We start from the raw sequence: 20848 nt of genomic DNA on the forward strand, positions 1-20848 counted from the left end.
TCTTTGACCCTAATTAACACCTCACCTCTACCCCTCAGCATTGCCTGTAATAAAGCCTCAATGGATCTTTATTATCAAGGGGCTCCAATGGCAAACAATCTGTTCTTCCAACTGCTTTAAATATGATTGATGTGAATCAACATTACACTCTGTGTGTATGTATGTGTCTGTCTGTCTGTGAACAATGGTGTACAAAGGTAAACAAATTCCCAAAAGTGTTTGGCAAGACAGCGACAGATAGTTCAGTATGACCAGATTTCACTGACAGACAGAACAATGATCCGAATGCACGCACACACACACAAATAAGAGGGCACATGTGACGTCACCATCAAGTATTTAAGGGAAGGTCCTCTTCACTCCCTCGGTAACATTACCCACCAGACACACACACACACAGAAACACACAAGCCACTATATTTGACCTGACACAGAAATACAGTGGCCAGGCAGCAGAGCAGCTTCTTGGCCTTGTGTGACAGTCTCAGCGACTCAAAACAGCATCCCTTTATACTCTCATTTATCACAGACCCCTGGGTCTCTGGAGTACTGATAGAAGAGGATAAAGAAGACTTTGAAATCTAAGAGCTACCAGTGCCACACAGAGTGCTGTCAGTCATCGCCCGTGTGAATATTTGGATCTATTTATTTTGAGACTGGACGGGATTAGGTTAAATTAGTTTTTACTGCTATCTGAGTAAGTTTGGAGGAATATAAATGGAGCCCATGACGGAAGAGAGTGATAACAAAGGAAGGAAAAACAGCTGTGAGGTAAATTTTTAAACATAAAATTGCACAAAACTTTCTTCTTCTCATCACTTAGATTTTTTTCTCTGCTTAAAAAATATATGGTGGTTGATACACTTTTATCACTGTATTGATCAGAATGGAATAAAGTACACATATGAAATACAATAGACTCAAATATAATCCTTTAACTATCATGTTTATAAATGAATTAAACAGAATGCTCATGTGGAAGGACATGAAATGTTTGCAGATACTGAGTTAACTGCAAACTGCGGCATAGTACAGAATACCTTTAGAAGATAATTATGCCTGTACTGGAGGCGCCACCAGGTGGCTGTAAACTGTCACTACACCAAAGGTCATTTAATAATTCTTGCTGTGAGTACATGTGAATCATACATACTGGCCACACACTGTACCCCTCCCTCTGTATGTCTCTGTATCTGCAGGTGGCTGATCCTGTAAGCGTGCTCTCTAAACTGATCTGGTGCAAGGTGGACCCTGAGCACATGCTCGGCCTTGTGGGTATTGTGGGCACAGTCCTCAACCTGCTGGTAGTGGTGTTGGTGTACATTTACACACCTGTCTGACATACCTGCAAACAGACTATATATATGGATTCATGATGAAGCTGTTGACTGTTGTATGGGATGGAATAAACACAAACAGAAGGAAGGGATGCAGGGCGCTTTGAACACACGAGGAGTGTTTTGATGTAATACAACATAATGTAATACAAACAAGACATAGTCATGCCTATCATACCAGTATAGCATTCTTTGATAATTCACTGGATAATTCACTGGTATAGCATCTAGTTGTGTTTGTAAATGTGATTAGATTACTTCATTGAAGTCCTTTTTCACAAGGTGTTTCAAAGTTTGAGCATCACTGGACATGATTTGTTGATTTTCTGTGATAGAAACTGAGTTGCAGTATTTTAAATGCTTTGGCTCATTTTTCACAACAGTTTGCAAAACTCTTACCACAAAACCCTGTACTCCTAATTTTGTCCTCAAAATCTCACACAGCACACACAATAAAAACATATTTATCAAATAAGGTAATAAATCACACAGTGAGTTTATCAGAGAATCCCATTGTGTATGTTTATCACTATACTGTATACAGAAGTCTGTTTGAGTGACTTTTCAAAATTTTCATTTTTATTTATTGTATATGCTTTATTACTGTTAATATAAATAACTAAGTGTATGGTCCGATTACAGCCAGTCTGACAAAATCATGATTGTGATTGTACTTCACTGCATAAGTTTGTTTATTCAAGACACTAAAGTACATACATTTCAGCCACTTGTAAGTTCAATCATAGTACTAGTAAAACTGTAAATTTATGTAACATAGTATTTCTCCACAGTAAAAAAAATGTGTAAAACGATATGTTTTCTGTGTGTTTGCCACCATTTGTTTTGAAAATAAAGTTATGTTTGTAACCAAAAGTGCTAGTGAGGAAATTCTTCAAAGTTCTTTCAAATATCTCCATCTTCCATAAAAAAAGTACAAAATAAAACATATATCAGAACATAGATCCACACCAACAACACTGCATTATAATTTAAGAGAATTGTGACATCTGTTATTATTTAATCACAATAGCATTATTAGCATTTGGCGACCTTAACCTATTGCAGCAGAAAAACAGCAAAAATAGAAAAAGATGTAGCGTATAAAATTTTCTGACAGTGATTCAGAAGAGTGTGTTGACTTACATCAATATGGTGGAAAACTTGGATATGACAAGTAATTTCCAAGAAAAATGTAAACCAAAGTGTAAGCTTGGCAGAAAGCTGCAAAACATGAGATCAATCTTACATACAGTACTGTGCAAAGGTTTTAGGTATTTTGGATGTTTAGATTATTATCCATAATGCAATACTATCGGGGAGGCGTCTGATCGGTCCCAAATTTATTCTGCAGCATGACAACAACCCCAAACATCCAGCCAGAGTCATAAAGAACTCTCTTCAGCAACAAGGAGTCCTGCAACAGATGGTTTGGCCCCCACAGAGCCCCGATCTCAACAGCATGGAGTCAGTCTGGGATTATATGAAGAGACAGAAGCAACTGAGACGCCTAAATCCACAGAAGAAGTGTGGTAACTTCTCCAAGATACTTGGAACAACCTATCTGCCAAGTACCTTGAAAACCTGTGTACAAGTATACTGCTGAGAAATGCTGCTGTTTTAAAGGTAAACTGTGCTCACACAAAATATTGATTTGATTTTTTCTGTTTATTTCAATTTGTATGAAGTTAATTGATAAATAAAAAAACTATTCATGGAATTATTATTGAAAGCATCCTCACTTTACTTTTAGTGCCTAAAACCTTTGCACAGCACTGCATATATGCCATATATTGTGAAGCTGTTAAACATACAGTATGTATTTGTTCATATGTATAGGCATTATTTGTACACACTGAAGTTAAGCTAACATTATATTTTTTACACCTTCAGTCTCTGATATTCAATGAAAATGTACAAATAATAATGTTTAAACATCATAAGTGATATGTTTATTTTAAAAATGCATCCTGATTCATACTTTGATACTTTATGGTACAGGAGTAGTATTATTAAATTCATTATTGATTTTAATGTCAGGCAGTATTTGACAGCTGGTGATGATGTCAATCTTCTCAGACACCGCCTTCAGGTCCTCCAGGATTAATCTGATACTGTGGGAAGCGTTGATGATGGCGCTCTGTGAAGTATTGAGTTGAGCTGTTGCATTGCGCACCTTCACAAAAACACAATCAAATAATTGCTGTCACAAGAATACTAAAATGAAAGTATTCCAACAAAAATGAACATTTCTAAACTGTTTGCTGTTACAAGGTGGTTATGATTTTCAGTTCTTCTCTACTTTTTAACTTTATGCTTCTGACATTATAGTACATACTTAGTTTGCTTAAATTAATGCAACTTTTTATTGCAGTATCTTTTTCTGTACTGTTCAGCATTAGTCTGATTACTTTTCTTGTGCAGAGCAATATGATGTTATGGTGCTGCCACATTCAGTTTGACAACACCAGGGAATCAATAGGCTGTAGTGGCCTCTGTAATTGTGTTGTAGTATCAAAAGGGCATTCGGGAGGACCTTTGCAAAATATGAAATCAATGGTAAGTGTTCAGAGTCAAAAATAGCAGCGTACCTCCCTGCTGGCACTGCCATAAATGTGCCGAATTGCCTGTCCCACATCAGAGTACAGCCGGCTGTTAGACTCCTGCAATTTCTGCTGTAGCAAGGTGTCACCTGGAAAATTAACATCCGAGAAATAAGTGAGAACTATAAGCAGGGCTAGTATTTCTTTATTTGATTGTACACTTATCCAATTGATAGAAGCCATCCATGACTAAATACTGATGATACTTTACTGATGGTAAAGAGGAAAAAAATGAAATGTGACATCTAAATTGTCTCAGTCCTTATCAGAGTAACTGTATTTATCAATCCACAATATACTGCAGTCACTGAAAAGATCAAATGTACTATCATCAGAATAACTGTAATTATAATTATGGCCAGCATTACTCACTGTGTGGTCTGTGTTTGGGGCTTGGCCTGTCTTCTACTATCGATTGTACATCAGGGTGGTCTCTCACAACAATGAGAGGAGGCAGGTCCCTCCTGAGTATCTGAGCGCTTTCCTGGCTCACTGCAAAGGCTCGGTCCACCTGCTCCAGCTCACCCTCACTGTCCGTTTCAGATGCCTCCCCTGGAACCTGAGAGCGTCCACAGACAAAACACAATGTAGGTTCATGACAGGAGAGGTGGAGAAATGGTTTGATACTGATGAACACACAGTTCTCTCTCTCTCAAAACACACACACACACACACACAGGTGTGTACGCCAAAACAACCTTGGCTCCCACTGTGGCAGATTGGGGAGGAGGCAGGGAGGTGATGTAGACTTCATCATCAGAGTCTGTCTCAGATGCCTCGCCCTGCACCACTATCTGGTACCTGCTGGACATGACTGCACACACACACACACACACACACACACACACACACACACACACACACACACACACACACACAAATGTTAACTTAAGCCAGAGTACCTGATGTTAGCTACAATAAACTTCAGCTAAATAACGTTTGGCAATAACACTGTAGCACGATAAAGGTTTCGTTTTGCGCTTAATACAACTTTACTCAATAAGAAGTTACAATGTGTACGTCACCTAAAGGATCGCAGTCTGAATAAAGTCGTCTAATGCGCTGAAATAAATCCAAAACCTCCTCTGAGACGTTAAAAACACAAAAATCACATGAGCAGTCAGGAAGTGGCTTGTTTTTTCCAAGAGCCAATCCGAGCTGAACAATTATGTCACGTTGAACAAATATTTCAAGCCGTGATTGGTAGAAATGGCTGCCTTCGTAAGCAAGGGTCCGCTTCAAAGGATATCCGGCGTACGCCGAAATTGATTTCTGGTGGGCTGCACTCTTCTAGGCTTAACGCTGCCCTCTTCATACAGTATATGCTGCTTACACAGTTAACATAACCGACGTTTGACGGATCATACATGTTTCATTATTGGATGGATAATTTCTTTGCATGCCTCTGGCGTTTGAGGAGCACGTGATCCTCCACTACCAACCGGGAGTCTTTTTCATGCTATTTTAAAGGCTAACTCCGCCTACGTGAAGCCGGTGGAGTGCCCCGGCGTCAATAACGAGTGCATCCCAGGACACAAGCTTTTGTTTACTTCCCGCAGTCATTTGACAGGTAGGTGTAACTGTCTATTCTGTTGAATTAATGTCGATTAAATGTAAGCTATGTCACATATACATACGTACACTGTTTTGTCCTCATTGTCTCCCATACGCGGAGAAAAGAAAACTGTTTATCATGTCCTGAAAGGTGTTGCTACAACACTAACTAGCTATTTGTTGCTAACTAGCTGGCTAACGCTAACACCGTGTCTTAATAGTAAGCGAGCGTCCGTCTATCGTGTCGCATCGCCAAACTTCTAGCGTTAAGTGAAACGCTTTTACGTTATAGTGGCCTGCTTAATGTCTTCTGTGTGTTTGTCAGGAATGGCAGACGAGGTTCTATTTGAATTTCTCCATATGGAGATCGTGTCACATGTTTACAAGGAGCAGCAATCCAGTAAAGGAGAGATGGACAACAAGGTGTGTTGAATAACTGCACGATATCAACTGGCAGATATATAGAGGAAAAAACAACATTGCTAGACTTGCAAAGCACCATCACCATCTAATCATACTAGTTTTTTTCCTTTTACATATTAACCAATTTCAGTTTCTTCTTCCACAAAATGATCATATACAAAATATCAAAGTATTCACCCTACAGTACAGAAAAGGAAAAAGCAAACAAACTCTGAGCTAGGAGGAGGAGTTACAAAGATTTTAAACAAAAAACAGGTATTCATAGTTTTTACAGCTTTTGGATTAGAGGAAAATCGAATTGAGTCAATTAACTGTTTGACCTCCTTTGTGAAATCCAAGAAGTTTGGATTTTTACCTGTAAATTTGATTTTAATTTAGCCAACACAATGTATATGTATATAAATGTAATACATAGCTGATAATTAAATTAAAGAGTTATCTTCTAGGATTCCAAACAGTACATGTTTCCAAAATAATATAACATTTTATCAATTGGGCTGTTGATAAAGATACACGTTATTCCAAAAAAGGGCAGTAACAAAAAGAAGTGAACAGCAATCTCAGGGGAACTACAACAAAATGTACAACGTATATCAGCATCTTTTCTGGGGTTTTTAAATGATATCTTAGCTATGATTAATAATCATGCTAGCTAGCCAGTATATCCAGCTTGCATGATGATCACTCTATGACTGTATGTATTATAACACAGCTTACCTACTTTGACATTATAATATTGAAGCAAGCTGTCAATTTTACAGGCCACACCAGTCCTACAAAGACAGTTGACATCCACTAAACTAATCAACACCATGAACATTTCCTTTTTCTCCTCAGGACAGAGCTGTCTGTGTTTCTGTCCTGGAAGGGATGGGCTTCAGGGTGGGACAAGGACTCATTGAGAGGTAGAAGAGCACACACAAACTGTATGTGCAACACATGCTAGGTGTAACGCATGTTAAGTGACTAAATTGATATTTGTTGCTCTGCTCTGTCAAGGTTGACCAGAGACTCCCCCAGCTTTAAAGATGAGTTGGATGTAATGAAGTTCATCTGTAAAGACTTCTGGACAAAGGTCTTCAAGAGGCAGGTTGACAACCTCAGAACCAACCATCAGGTAAATAAATGTGTAGATTAGATTAGATGCAACTTTATTGTCACTGAACAAGTACAAGTACTTAACAACTAGATGCAGTTGGCTAACCAGAAGTGCAATTTAGGCATAAAGTGTTGATATACAGGATGCAAGTTACTATGAGCAGTTTACAAGATATGCAAAGATATAGATATATAGATATACACTTGTGCAGTGATGCAGTATATTATCTAAAGTGATGTTGTGGTGAGTTAAGTGTAGAGTAGCATTATGTGCACTGCCTCCAAGAATATCATGAAAATCAGAATCCCAAGGTACATCGCATTTTTAGTTTTCAAAAAATATTACCTAAAATGTTGTATGATCACAAAATAACTACTTCATGCCCTATGTAGATGACTGTTGTTGTTGCTTAACTACTATTATTTCTCCTGTTACTGAGATATCTGGCCTTAAAATCTCACTGTGGCAAAGAATATAGTCAAATATATTAATCTCCAGTAAAAGTCAATCAAGGACATATATTTAATTCTCCATTAACTTTTAGGAAACTTCTACTAGTAAATGAAGCACTACAAATATATTAAATTAAATGTGTTTATTTCTTGCCATAGGGCACCTACGTTTTGCAGGACAACAAGTTTGCACAGCTGACTCAGCTCTCTAATGGGAAACAGTACCTGGATCAGGCTCCTAAGGTAAGCACTCTCTCACTCTCACACACATAAAGAAGAGACATTCCTGCTGTTGTCACATGGAAATCAAGTAGAGGTTGGCTCTTAAGGCTTTATATTGTGACGCACAACTAAAGAAACCAGGATTGATCTCATTGTTGCTAAGCTAATTCGTGTGTGTTCTCTTAGTACCTCGCCTTTTCGTGTGGTGTGGTGAGAGGAGCTCTGTCCAACCTTGGTCTAGACAGCGTGGTGACAGCTGAGGTCTCTGTCATGCCATCATGTAAGTATCACCAGGGGTGACATGTGTGGTCAAGTTAGGTCAGAACAAGTTCATCAGTGTCCTTAAGTTGTATTTTATTATTTTGGATACACCGATTAAAGTTTATGTTGTCCTTCCCTCGGCAGGTAAGTTCCAGGTGGTTATCCAGAAATTGTGACGTGATCCTCTCTGCTGCCGTGGTGCTAATGGGCAGGACTCTATCCATGAAGGGTTCTGCTAATCCTAAAAAGAGGGCAGTAGTTTCTGTTCTACCATTGAGCAGTGCAACCACAGAGGGAATCAAACACCATCTTGACTTTCGCTCCAGGGCCAAACAGGACTAGCCAGGTTCTGCTGACAACCAGGTACAGTACTGTACCTAAGGACAGGGCTAAACAGGGTTAGCCAGGGCTTACTTTTTACTTAAACTATAAAGCAAACAAAGCAAGATTTTTTTTTTTCCTTTTGCATCTTGTTTTTGGTAGCGGGTTATTTCCCAACTAAGCTAAACAATACACAATACTTTCATTCTCTGTTTTAACTAAATAAGTGGAGCTGCACCCTGACTGACCCCACATGGCTGAGCTTTGAAAAGAAATGTTAGCTGTCAGTGGCTGTGAACACAGTAACGTTAATGTGATTGTATAGTAAATGTTAAGGTGATTCGATGTTTGTAATGTGTTGCAGTGTCTGTGTTACTAGGTAACAGTTGGAAATGAATTGATATATAATGATATTTAAAGCCTTACCAATTCCCATAACATACTTTTTTGCGTCCTTCCAAATAATAGCTAATGAGCCTTAACAGCTGGCTCATCAGATTCATAATTTCCACAGTTGTCTCTCTGCAGACTCATAAAGGTGTAACCAGCTCCTGGTGCTTTGCTCTGCCTTGTTGCAGATTGCCTTTAGAAGCTGGGTGTTTCCTATATACTGGTGGTCATTAACATTTCTGTTCATTCGATGGCAAAATGCAAATCTAAGATGAGTCATTGGCACAGGATTTTTACTGTAATTGTGTTATATTATTAGATGTGATAATAATTTCTAGCTTCATACAAATTTGACAGTTGAATAACAACTACTTAGTGAGCATTGCAGAACCACTCAAACTGGGTTTACAGTTTATTATTTCTTCTATAAAGATGTACATTTTTATCCTTTGTACAGCATTTATATGTAAATGTTCAGTATTGAGAGTTGCCTAGCTAGGCTAGAGACTAGCTTGAGTTGCCATACAATAAGTTGCAAATGTGATTGAATCATGTTGTAAGGCTTTAAAATGATTAAAATGGATTTCTGGGTTACATTTGTCATTGATATCTTGCTTTGTATAACAATCTCCTCAAATATAGGTATTTTCCTAAATTACTACATACATGCAACAGATGTCTCATTTGTGTCCTGAAATAGCTTAAAACTTTGAGGCTGTAAGTATATTCAGTTTGTTTATTTTATTTTACTTTATCAACTAAACATTTTGTCTAAATTAAAGATTAATGTTATGACAGTGACACCACAAAAAAGCGGTCTAGTGAACAAGAAATGATAATTAAGAAGAAATTCACTTTTCTGGTGCTGTTGCCTCTTTGTGCCACTAGAGGGACACATGGACTTGTCATTGTTGTTGCTTTACCCAATACAATTTTGCCAAGTTAAATCCAGTGTCTCTTAATCTGTTATTGCCACCTTGTTCTCTCAAATCTCAAACTTTTGATGTACTTTCTCTCGCTCAGACTTTTACCTAAACAACTGCAATGTGGAAATGCGACCCTGTTGAACAAACTTTACATTGCCATGAAAACATGGGCCAGCCATTTGGTATTCACATATATTTGTACTGTAAAATAATGTAAAAATTTAGCATTTGAAGTATTGTGTCAGTCAACAAAGTTTCTTCTATTTATTCAGATATTTGTGAGATGTACACATCTTTTGTACAGTCTACTTTCCATTTGTTGTGTTTATTCATAAAAATAGATAAAGCTCTCTTGTCACATTGACGTTAAAAAGGAAAATACAAAAACGAGAAAAAAACAGAAAATTGTACAAGAAATCAGAACTTGTCCAAACTTTTACATCACACTGTAAAGGACAAAATGCACATTGATGAGACCAGACTAGTTATTCTCATGGGAATGGACCTGTTGCTGTTTCTTTTTTTCATCTTCCATCATTCCTGCTCAAGTTATTAATATGTCTTTCATGTTTTTGATCAATATCATGAGCTTGGTATAAAGAGGTTCTACTGTATGTGACTGTACTCTGAGATATTTAGTATATGAGTTGAAAGTTGAAGTCTGAGCAGGTTGAACTGTGTGATTAAGTTCAGTTTTCAAGAAAACCATAGTCAGGGCACTGTATGAGTGTTTTCAATCAGCTCATCATCAAGTCTGTCATTATATATGGCAATGTTGACAATATTACATTTAGCTGATGGATTATGGTGCTCACTCTGTTTGTCTCTGCTCAAATAAAGTGTCCCTGGTTGTTTAATATTCCACTGCCATCAGTGAAATAGTTTTATTGAATAAAGGCACATGGAACTGATGCTGCTCTTCATATTTGCTATTGCTGTTACAAGAGTCATTGCTCTCTGTGTTGGCACACAACATGTTGTATTGAACCACACAAGGAGAAACTGTTTGTAGCACAATGTACTAGTGCGCCACTTATTGTAGTACCCAAACCTCAGAGCATAATGGCTCAAAACAGAATTCATATGAAACAGGCCAGAAAACAATTTTAAGTCAAAAATCACGCTCACTTACCAACTGATGCTGACCACTGATGCTGCACATACATGGACAACAGTGCAGTGAATTCAGGCATCCTTTCTAGCATGGCCAAAGTTTGGCTGCAGTAATGACAATCTATGTTTTGTTTTTTAATTTTTTAAAGTTTTTCACAAATGTTTTGGTTGAACTTTAGTTAATAAAATATGTACAGACCATTTATTTTGTCTCTGCTCAAAACAATTTTACCATATTTACACATTTGTTAAGAAGTGTTCCTCCCTCAAGCACCAACATTGGAACAATAGTCACCCAACTCAACTATGTTTATTCACAAGCAGTGGGAGCAGAGAAATGGAGTGAGGTGGACTGCATGTTAAAGGGGAACTCCACCAATTTTACGCATGAATATCAGTTTACTCAGCATGGGGAGAACCAAGCGACCTGTGAAAACAACTATAAAATGGCTTGAGGGAGCTTTTTAAAGTCTGAGAAAATAATCTGGGTTATGTCATCAGGGTCCAATTTAAAAACCATTGGTTGCATTTTAGAAGTGAAAGATCCAGTGTTTCTGGGGGCTTTATATGGAGTTAAAGGTAGTATTTGTCTGCTGCATCAATTTTGACCACTTTTTAAAAACAAATCTGCCTCTTGTGAGTGCCCCAATTTATGGAAGTGCAATACTATATTGCTGTAGTACCCCTTTAATATATTCATAACTTAGTTGTCTTAAATTTTGAAATTTTGGGTTAGAGCTCAAACTGAGTTATGTCCTTAATGCAGGATGGAGGCCCTCAAGACAAGAGTACTTGAAGGATCTTAAAAGTTAAAAGAAAAAAAGTTAAATAAGATCCCTGGTTATACTTATAAGTGGACTCCCACTTTATCCCTGCTGATAGTGTATGATAGATGATATGTAGAGTTTTTGGAACTTCAATACAACTGAAGGAATGCAGTGAAAGAAAGAAAGAGACAGGAAAATTGTGTTAGTCTGCATAAATGTGCAGCACCTGACTATAGCCCACTCTTTTGCCCATTTGTTGCAACCCATTAAACACTTAGCCCAAATCCTTTCTGGAAAGCAGGGAAAAAAATCAGAAGGAGGGATTAAAGGGAAGGCCTGGGAGGGGGCAGAATTGTATAAGTCTGGTGGAGGAGGAGAGAGTGGGCAAGAGGAAAATGGGATGGAGAGAATGAAGAGCCTCTACAGGAGGCTAGAGGGATATGAAAGGTAGAAAAGAGAAGTTTATTAGGGGGTGGGGGGAGTTGGGGGCCGAGAGGAAGCATTGCAGGAAAAGAGAAAGATGATGAGGGTGTGTGATAGTTAGAAAAGAAAGGGTGAAGATGTGGGTAGTTTCATCTACCTGTTCCTCAATACCTCACAAACAATATGAAGTGAGAGAAGAAGCTGGGGCCATCTCTTTGGAGTGAAATCGGGAGAAGAAGGTGACAGTTCAGCAACAGCTGTTTTGTGCTGCTTTACACAGTTTTTCTCCCCTTTTTCTTCTGCTGCATCACAATGTCACCAGTACACTCACAAAGAGAAACAGTGAATGGAAGGAGGGAGGAGAGCAGAGGAGGAGGAGGGGGATGTTCAGGGGTTTGGAAGAAAGAAAGGAGGTGTTGGGGGTGTGCAAGTAAAAAACCAGCATTCATTCTCTCAAATTGATGACTTGCTACAATTCAGTAACACTGTCCGCATAGACTGCCTGAAGTCTTTTGTAGTGTGGGATTGGGATGTTGACAGATACTATTGATCTGGGTTAGGTTTCCCAAAAGCAGCACAGTTTGGCACAGAGACAAACTGAAATTAACCAAACACAATAAAAAAATCATTGTTGAACCGTGTCAATTTGGTATTAGTTGTTAAATCCAAATCAAATATTGAATTGGGGTAAAAAACAATGTAAGTTAAGTTGTAAACTGATATTTTTTTTATACTTTGATGCTACTTGGAAGCTAAAAGAATGATGCTATCAGTAAAGTACCAGATGGCCAGATAGTTACTAACTATTTATAATTTAAACATGTTTATTCTTTTTAGTTGAGTTGCTTAATTATGTGAACTAGCAGTGGCAGCATTTAGCATTAGTTAGCTGATTAGTAAACAGTAGTGTGACAGCTGACTCCTAGCTAGCTTCCAATGTGCTAGCTAGTGATACTTTTAAAAAAAAACAGCATCGTATGTTAACTTTATCAGCAATAGGTAATTAAAGCGATGGATATGGGATGCTATCAGTTAAGTATGCTGTAGCTAGTTAATAAGTGTTTCTTATTTAAGCATGTTTATTCTTTTTAGTAGTCAGTTAATTACGTGAACTAGCAGTAGCAGCAGCATAAGTTAACCAATTGGTAAACATGTGAGTGCTAGCTAACTGCTTAGCTAGTTAACTTGATTAACAAGAGCTAAAGATTCATTAAAGCATCAAAAATTGTAAATTAAGCTTTGACCAGGCTTTGACATTTGAACAAGATTTATATTTTTCCTTTAAATTTTCCTTGGATTATGTTTTCCAAAATGAATGAAAGAAGAACAATAAACCTTAGAGTCAAACTCAAGAGCCTGGTCTTATTTTCCTCAGAGCAAATCTGCAGACTTCCATGTTACTTGTTTAACAACCCACATAATCTCACAGAATGCCGCCCACTTTCATCCTCTCAAATTGCTATCGCTTCTTCATCTCACAATTTCTTTTGCACAACTTTTTCCTTCTTTGCTTACTCATTCAACTTCCTCCGCTCATGCATAGTAAAAGTGAGGTTCTCTCTCACACACAAACACAAACCTTGTCTCTTGGGGCCATATGTTGACCCGCAGTGGACCTGAATACAGCCATCTGCCTGCCTTTCCTATGTCCCACAGGGCAAGAGTGTGGGAGAATGTCCATCACACACAATACAGCACACACAAACCATACGAGCACACACATGCCTTTAACCCCTTCACAGCCACTAATCACTCCCAGACAGCCAGCCCCATCTCATGTTAACAGTGACAAGATAATAGCTCTTAGATGTGTGTGCATGAAAGAGAGATTCCTGGAGGGTCAACCATGAGTATGCATCTTCTCCTCTCTCTTTTTTGTATAAAGAGAAAAACTTATTTCCATCATCATTTCTTTTTATAAGTGATAAAATCCCCTATTATTGTGATGCAAACATTCTTCACTAATTAATGTAAGCAATGTTATTTAGCTAACAATTTAGTTTTATATACCAGGCTGTTTTCCTGTTTTTGTTTTTACATGTACATGAGCGTATTTCCCTGAATGTGGCACCTGATATCTGAAAACACAGATTTAATGAGCATCAGTCAAGTTGTGTGGTTAAGCTTGCTAATGAATTTAGTGCCTCTTAGAAGTCCGAGCTGCTCACAATTATCAATTCTTATTAAACTACCACTCAGCTGTTACATAGAGTGTAGAAAGTGAGGAGGTGAGGAGATGTAGCTAATTGAAGGAAAGGAGAGGAATAAAGTAAGGGAGTTGAGGATGAAAGGGGGATGGTTGGATGGAGGCAGTGAGTGAGAGAGAAAGGAAATGGGTGGGAGCCCAGGATTGGTAAGATTAAACCCCAAACAAAAGACTTCTTATCTCCACATGAAATCTCCATGGCATGACTACACACACAAAAACACACCAGCGCCCTGCTATCCTACAGCAGGCTGGCTGGAGCAGCCATAACTTGACAGTGCTTGCTTAAATCAACTTTTGCAAACATCAAGTGTGTGTGATGGTATAGAACAGCTGACCTTTTTTTTTTTTGATTTGGTGTCTTTTTCAAAATGTGAGACCATAATGTAGCACATTTCTTATCTTTTAACCTTCAAGACCTCACTTAAGTCGACAGTGGCCATTTAGAAGAAATCATTTGCATTTTCTTAATAATTTATGCACTTCACTCCTTCTCTCATTCAGGTGAAATTCCTTCAAGTTTAAACACCTGCCAAGATTTTTTTATTGCCTTACAAAGCAAGCAGCAGGGTCTGTAAGCACAACCCTCAAGCTGAGCCTGCATTATAGTGATGTGTGATTCATTTTCAGTTCCTGAGTGCAATTTCACCTGGAAATCTGAAGGACCTGCTTTTGCTCCTGTTGATAATAGTACAACTTGTAGATGACAAAAAAGGTAGTCAGTCACTGAAACACTGAATAGCTATACTGTACTAGCTATATTCAATAAATTATAACCATTAATGTACACTAACTTAATTCTTAAACAGGTGATATACTGGCTGTTCTGCTGCATAAAGCAGAATTGTCCATGGTTTCTTTACAGCTTGGCTGTAGAGTGAAAGCAACACATCTCTATATTTAGCAATTTCTAAGTTTTCAGATAAACTGAAAGATTAAATGTTCCTCTACAGGTTGAGGACATTAACTGACACCTTATCTATAAATCTTAAGCAAGGATGTTCTTATTATATGAAAAGTTGACATTTTGGAGGTGGTTTTCAATGGGCTGTGACCTAGTTTCTGTCTTGCTGACCAGGAAACATCAGTCTTATCACTCAGTCTTTACACCCCTAGTATGAGGTCTCCACTTCAAAGAGGTGAATTCATGATTATCGTCACTTTTGACATCATGCGTAGATATAGTCAACCTCAACAGTACAGGGCCACCTGGGGGAATGTGATCTAGAATAAAAATCTGAAATGACAGTTTGCTGGTTTCCTGCTCGCTTCCTTCCTTCCGGCACCTTGCATCTGAAACATCACAAATGTGTGAACATTGTTGCAAATATACTACATCAGGCAGAAAGTTGAAGGAAGCAAACATGACCTCAACAGCGCTCGTAACTTCTGCATTACTATATCAGCACTTCAGGTTTAAACAGGTTTCTGAGATGTGTCGAACATGCCTGTGTAGACTTTACCTATAGCTGATGAGGTGATAAAGCAACACAAACTGTCGGTTTAAAAAAACAAAAAAAACTTTATTTCCAGTACAAAAAAGCAAAAGAAACCTAAATATATTAAACTTGATACAAGCATTAACAACTCAGTCCTCTATAAATACGTTAAAATAAATTAAAGAAATTAATTTACTAAAGATTATCACCTTTAACACTAAACAGGCCTCAAACATGTTGATGAAAAGGCAATTTTAAATAGAGCAGTAACAGGACAGAGTCTGTTCTTCTAACCAACTACATAATAAACACACAAAACAGCCGAGTAACATTTCTAAAACACTAACCCTACAGTATGCTGGATCTAGCTCGGTAAGGCAACAGACCGTGGCACACGATCACATGGACTGTGACCAGGACGCTACACATTCATAACAGTACGAAGCCGTAACAGGAAGAATTAATACTGAATGAGGGAAGAGAGATGGGAAATAGTGGGGTGAGAGTCATGAAAACATGACACCAGTGCTGTGCCTATAACTGCCTGAGGAGAAGGAAAGAAAATCCCAATCCTGGGAATGTTAAAATTTTCTAAAATACAGATTAGCACCACAACATTTTAGGATACATGCTTAAGACTAAAAAGGTCTTTCATGAAGTGTTCTGGACTTGATTGACTTTACGTCTGAGCCAAGCGCCTTGCAACTCAAGCTATATATCCATCATAACCAATTAGACAAAACTCAATATAAGATGCAGAACTACGTGATGGCATCTCATTTGTAGGTTTTTGTTGTCCTGTTGCTGTTACTGCGGTCACATTTGTACAGATCCGAGCCTAAAAAACTCCCATGTCCTGACATGTTCCATGACAAGAACATGGAACCTGGCTTATTTTGTAAAGTCAAACTGAGCCTCCTTCCTCCATGACTGTAAAGCAGTGTAAATTTGGTCATTTTACAGTGGTAGTTTGTCATTAATGCACATGAGACAGAAGAGCAACACTCTTCACAACAGAGAGAACTTCCTTGACAAAAAAAAACAAAACAAAAAATCTCACACCCCACCTCACATCTCCCCTAACAAACCAGCAAATCTTGGATCAACACTGTAACATGACCTGTTAAAAAAACACTACAGGCACTTCAGCTGTTTAAAAACTTAACATTCAGGTTTAAGGCCTACTATTTGAGGCCAGTTATCCAAACATAACCTCAGACTGCACAGTTATGAGGAGAACACTTTCACTAGCTTATAAACACAATACTACTGTGTACAGTTAATGGAAAAAAACAAACAACAATTCCTAAACATAGGTCACATTGTGTGTTTGTCCCACCATAATCAAAAGCTACAAACAGATGTCTTTGGCTTTATCACACTCTTTAGACCATTCACAAGATGTTGACAGGAGTAAAAATGGATTATGTGGTTGGACTAAACAACAGGCGGCCCTGAGGCCCAATCACACTGTGATTACAATATCTTTGTCGCAATGTGCCATCTCAGCATACTGTTTTGATAAAGCATAAACTTCTATCTTGATATGTGTATTCTGTTTTGGTGGTGGCAACACATCACTCTGCAACCCTTACGCACGACATTGAAATATAACCACATAAATCTATCAGGCGAATCTCTCTGAGCGTTCTGAGTCAGTCTTTGTTTCCTTTGACACCACAAAGAACATGTCTAAACTGTCAGTCCAGTGGCTGTGTGTGAGAGGAAAAGTGTGCATTTATAGGGGTGGTTGCGATTGAATGTGGACATGTGTGTACTGCATATACATATGTTGTTCTGGACATAGTGTCCAGGGGTCTGCATGTCTGTGTCTCTTGTATGTATATGTGTATGTGTGTGTGTGCGTGCGTGTGTTTGTGTGTGTTCCAGCACACTGCAGCCTAAAGGCAGAACCCAGTAGCATCCTCAGGAACAGAGAGCTGACTGAATACGGCCAGACGTTTGCCGTTGCCATCATTATTGCAGGATTCAGATCCACTGAGCGAGCTAGCGGAGCTGCTTCCATCCTGGTCCTGGTCTGACAGAGAGGTGTAGGACAGGGATCGGGTACCGAGTGGCCCTGAAAAGACCCCAGTAGCATTGGGACTCTGCCTCAGAGAGGGGGAGGCAGTCGGAGACAGGCCACATGGAGAACAGCCAGAGTCTGGAGAAGGCAGAAATGGAGACCGTGGATCTGCTGGAGTGGCCTGGCCCATGTTGGGTGGGTACTGGTGGACAGGGGAGGCCTCGAAGGCAGAGTCCATCTCCAGGAAGGCATGAGAGAGGAGGTCAGTAATATCAGCGCAGGAAGGAGGAGAGGCTGAGGGAGCACGTGTGAAAGTGGCGGTGGCAGGAGGAGGATGAGCAGGAAGGGCAGGCTGAAGGGCCTGTTGGGGAGCAGAGGGAAACCCAGCAAAGCTGAAGCTCTGTCTGACAAGAGGGGGTCTGTGCGAGCGGGAGGAGGACAGGGGCTGAGGGAGAACGCTTGAGGAGGAGGAAGAAGATGAGGAAGAGCGGGAGAGGGAGTGTTTCATTTCTTCCTCATTGTTGTGGACGAAGTGGCAGCGGATCCCGTAGGGGCAGAAGCCGATGGTGTGAAACGTACGACACGGCTCAGTTTTGTACTTCGGATGTCTGCTAAGATCCCGCAGCTCCTCAGGCCCGTGGGCAAACTGGCACTTCCCTCCATACTTGCATAAGCCGTTCTCAGTAAAGGAGCGACACAGTTCAGTCTTATAGCGTGATGAGGAAGAGGAAGTGGATGAGGTGGACGAGCAGGAGCTAGTGTTCAGTGCAGTGGGGCTGATGTCACTTTGGGAATGCTTTATGTCAGTCCCTGGCCAACCTAGACTTGCTGCTGTGGTGCTGCTGGTCTCTACCATGCTGACTGACCGCTGGGACAGGAAGCCTTGCTTTCCCCACTGGGTGGAATTGAGAAGCTGGGAAGGCAGAGGGCTTTCAGACTGCTGCCCCCACTGGCTGGAGGACAGAAATACACTGTCTGAAGGATCAGTAGGGAGGCAGGAGAGGGATGAGAGGGAAAAGGATGTGTTGCTGCTGCGTGGTTGACCGATGTAGCCTGGTGTTCTCATCGCCAGACTTAGGGATGCTAGCTGCCTGCTCTGGTCCCTCAGGTCGAGGTTAAACAACTGCTGTAAAAAGAACAAACAACAGAGCAACATTAGCCCAGAAATTTTACAATTAAAAAGCACTAAAATAAAAAATACCACTTGAGGCATGTTTCTTTTTTACTAATCATTAACATTTGCAAACAGCACGTCTCTGGTATGATGGACCAATTTATCCAGCATGTTGGGTAATTTTGTTAACCAGCTTTTATACGTTCTCTGTACGTATTTCAATCTTTCACTTATATAACAAACACAACCAATCTACAAAGTTTTTCACAAATTCAAACTCACTCCTGGTATAATCATCAGTCATCCCCCTAAAAGAGCGTTACTGGACATTTGCACTTTCTGTGTCTACCAGACTTAATAAATGTAAGTATAAAACCTGTGTGTATACGTGGTGTAATACTGACATGCATCATCTCATCTCAGGACCTAATAGTTATAGTTAAACAGCTCCAAGATGACAGATGAAAACACTCCAAAGAAATTCAGTGCATATAATGAATCGTAGAGCAACAATCAAGGAAGACAAGTACACTTTAACACTGGTTCCAGTAATGTAAGCCTGCAGGTTAATAAATGCTTAGAGGATTTGTTCTGTTACCCAGTGGAAGTGCATCAGTGCATTTATGAATCTGCACTTAAGCTGTGGGACTAACTTATTTCCTCTTTGCTGAAGGGATTTAGAGAGCAGAAATTGAACAACAGTTAAACAATTTCTCACACAAACAGTATTAAAACTTTTCCTACCCATTTCAATCCCCACTTGCAACACTCAAAGTTGAATATACCATCTAACATAGACTTGGGTCTGCTATTGTGAGGACAGTAAGTACAGTGACCACACTAGTAACTCAAAAGAAAACCAACATTTATGCACAGTTCGCTTCTACTTACTTCCACACAGTGAGTTATATATTTCTCCATGCTATCAACGCAGCTTGACAACTTTATTTGGCGAGTTTCAGTCGTTTCAAACGCATATATGTTCAACCATGGCTCTGTACAGTGGTGTTTTGATTCAACATGTTGAGGTCGTCTACCGTTAATTAACTATCGAGTTTACTTATACCCTGTCTGTAAACAGTTTGGTGGCGAAATACTGCGACTAGCAAATCAACAAGTTAGCTATAAGTTAGTTAGTAGACAGTTTAATGGGCCTAAGTTCACAACGCTCCCACTTTGTGACAAATTAGCGTCACTCAGGCTAACCTTTAAAACAAATAAAACAAACAAGAGTTAGATAAAGCCACGAATTAACAATAAACGGTTAAAACAACATAATAGCATTTTGTGCTAAACGGAACTTGACAGGTGAACTGAGCAAACTGCGTAAAGTTAGCACTGAGGCAAGCTAAGCTAACGTTAGCCCCCCTGACCCCCCTCCCTCCGCCAACTTTTTTCTCCGCTCAACTTTCGTTTACCTTGCACATCATCTCTTCCAGGTCAGCAAACTGGTTGAGGGGGTAAGATGGCATTTTGCTGAGTTATCAAAAGCTTCGTCTGGTCCCGTCTGTCTGCCCCAGCAGTGATAGACGTGGGGGAGCTCGCTGGCATGAGTCGGTGAGAAGTTTCCAGTCGCGTATGTGCTGCTAAACAAGCCGAAGACCCGGACCACGTGTGGATTTAAAACCTAACAGTGCTGTTAGCCACTCCCACGCCGCTATGAGTCAGCCCCAAGTTGTTTTCGCCAGTGTTTTCAAACCTGCCATCAGGGTCTCTAACTCCATGAAAAGTTTATCTTACTATTTTGAATTTAGGATTCCTTGTCTTTTGATCGCATCTCTGTTGGTTATAAAGTTAGTTTCACAGTGAGTCACACAGTGCAGCAAACATCTTCCAACATGCAGTCCTCTTCATGCTGGATAAATGAGGATGTAGGGGTTCGTTTTTTACTCTACTCTCAACTTAATGTTTTGGATTGCATGTGTTCTTATCTGACTTCAAGTTTTAATTATCTTGCCTAGTTAATTAGTAGTTAAGCTTAGTTTTATATAAGTGTATTTATATATAAAATAATAAAATCATGTATAAAATTCCAATAAAGCAGAAATTATATGAATGAATGAAACTTTATTGATCTCCACAGGGGAAATTCACTTGGTACAGTAGCTCAAGATTAGAAGAAAAAGAGTGAATGAGTGATAAATAGAAGCTATAGACTATATATACACTATACAC

At 39.3% G+C, this 20848-nt stretch overlaps 3 protein-coding genes across 3 annotated transcripts; 1 reads left to right on the top strand and 2 right to left on the bottom strand.

Moving 5' to 3' along the window:
• Positions 1–3258: 3258 nt before the first annotated feature.
• bloc1s3 (biogenesis of lysosomal organelles complex-1, subunit 3) lies at positions 3259–5104 on the bottom strand. Its single transcript, XM_067594607.1, has 5 exons — positions 4963–5104; positions 4636–4751; positions 4310–4496; positions 3926–4026; positions 3259–3510 (listed from the first exon to the last, which is right to left on the bottom strand). The coding sequence occupies exons 2-5, from the start codon at positions 4747–4749 to the stop codon at positions 3325–3327; spliced, it is 588 nt and encodes a 195-aa protein (XP_067450708.1). The 5' UTR covers positions 4750–4751; positions 4963–5104; the 3' UTR covers positions 3259–3324.
• Positions 5105–5241: 137 nt separating this feature from the next.
• trappc6bl (trafficking protein particle complex subunit 6B, like) lies at positions 5242–9253 on the top strand. Its single transcript, XM_067594608.1, has 7 exons — positions 5242–5507; positions 5817–5914; positions 6752–6819; positions 6914–7031; positions 7625–7708; positions 7874–7967; positions 8093–9253. The coding sequence occupies exons 2-7, from the start codon at positions 5819–5821 to the stop codon at positions 8122–8124; spliced, it is 492 nt and encodes a 163-aa protein (XP_067450709.1). The 5' UTR covers positions 5242–5507; positions 5817–5818; the 3' UTR covers positions 8125–9253.
• A 6343-nt stretch (positions 9254–15596) lies between these two features.
• Positions 15597–20373, bottom strand: zgc:114130 (uncharacterized protein LOC570332 homolog). Its single transcript, XM_067594609.1, has 2 exons — positions 20092–20373; positions 15597–18685 (listed from the first exon to the last, which is right to left on the bottom strand). Exons 1-2 carry the CDS (start codon positions 20143–20145, stop codon positions 17435–17437), a joined length of 1305 nt encoding a protein of 434 aa, XP_067450710.1. The 5' UTR covers positions 20146–20373; the 3' UTR covers positions 15597–17434.
• Positions 20374–20848: the final 475 nt, after the last annotated feature.

This window comes from Thunnus thynnus, chromosome 7, assembly GCF_963924715.1.
Source record: "Thunnus thynnus chromosome 7, fThuThy2.1, whole genome shotgun sequence".
Lineage (NCBI taxonomy): Eukaryota > Metazoa > Chordata > Actinopteri > Scombriformes > Scombridae > Thunnus > Thunnus thynnus.

Bases quoted from the DNA above. Each gene is read 5' to 3' on its own strand.
- bloc1s3 (XM_067594607.1), bottom strand. From the start codon at position 4,749: ATGTCCAGCAGGTACCAGATAGTGGTGCAGGGCGAGGCATCTGAGACA. The intron at 4,497-4,635 runs GTTGTTTTGGCG...GGACGCTCTCAG, and splicing joins CTGCCACAGTGGGAGCCAAG to GTTCCAGGGGAGGCATCTGA. The intron at 3,511-3,925 runs GTACGCTGCTAT...GTTTTTGTGAAG, and splicing joins ATGGCAGTGCCAGCAGGGAG to GTGCGCAATGCAACAGCTCA.
- trappc6bl (XM_067594608.1), top strand. From the start codon at position 5,819: ATGGCAGACGAGGTTCTATTTGAATTTCTCCATATGGAGATCGTGTCA. The intron at 5,915-6,751 runs GTGTGTTGAATA...TTTTCTCCTCAG, and splicing joins AAGGAGAGATGGACAACAAG to GACAGAGCTGTCTGTGTTTC. The intron at 6,820-6,913 runs GTAGAAGAGCAC...TGCTCTGTCAAG, and splicing joins GGACAAGGACTCATTGAGAG to GTTGACCAGAGACTCCCCCA.
- zgc:114130 (XM_067594609.1), bottom strand. From the start codon at position 20,145: ATGCCATCTTACCCCCTCAACCAGTTTGCTGACCTGGAAGAGATGATG. The intron at 18,686-20,091 runs GTAAACGAAAGT...TTCTTTTTACAG, and splicing joins TGGAAGAGATGATGTGCAAG to CAGTTGTTTAACCTCGACCT.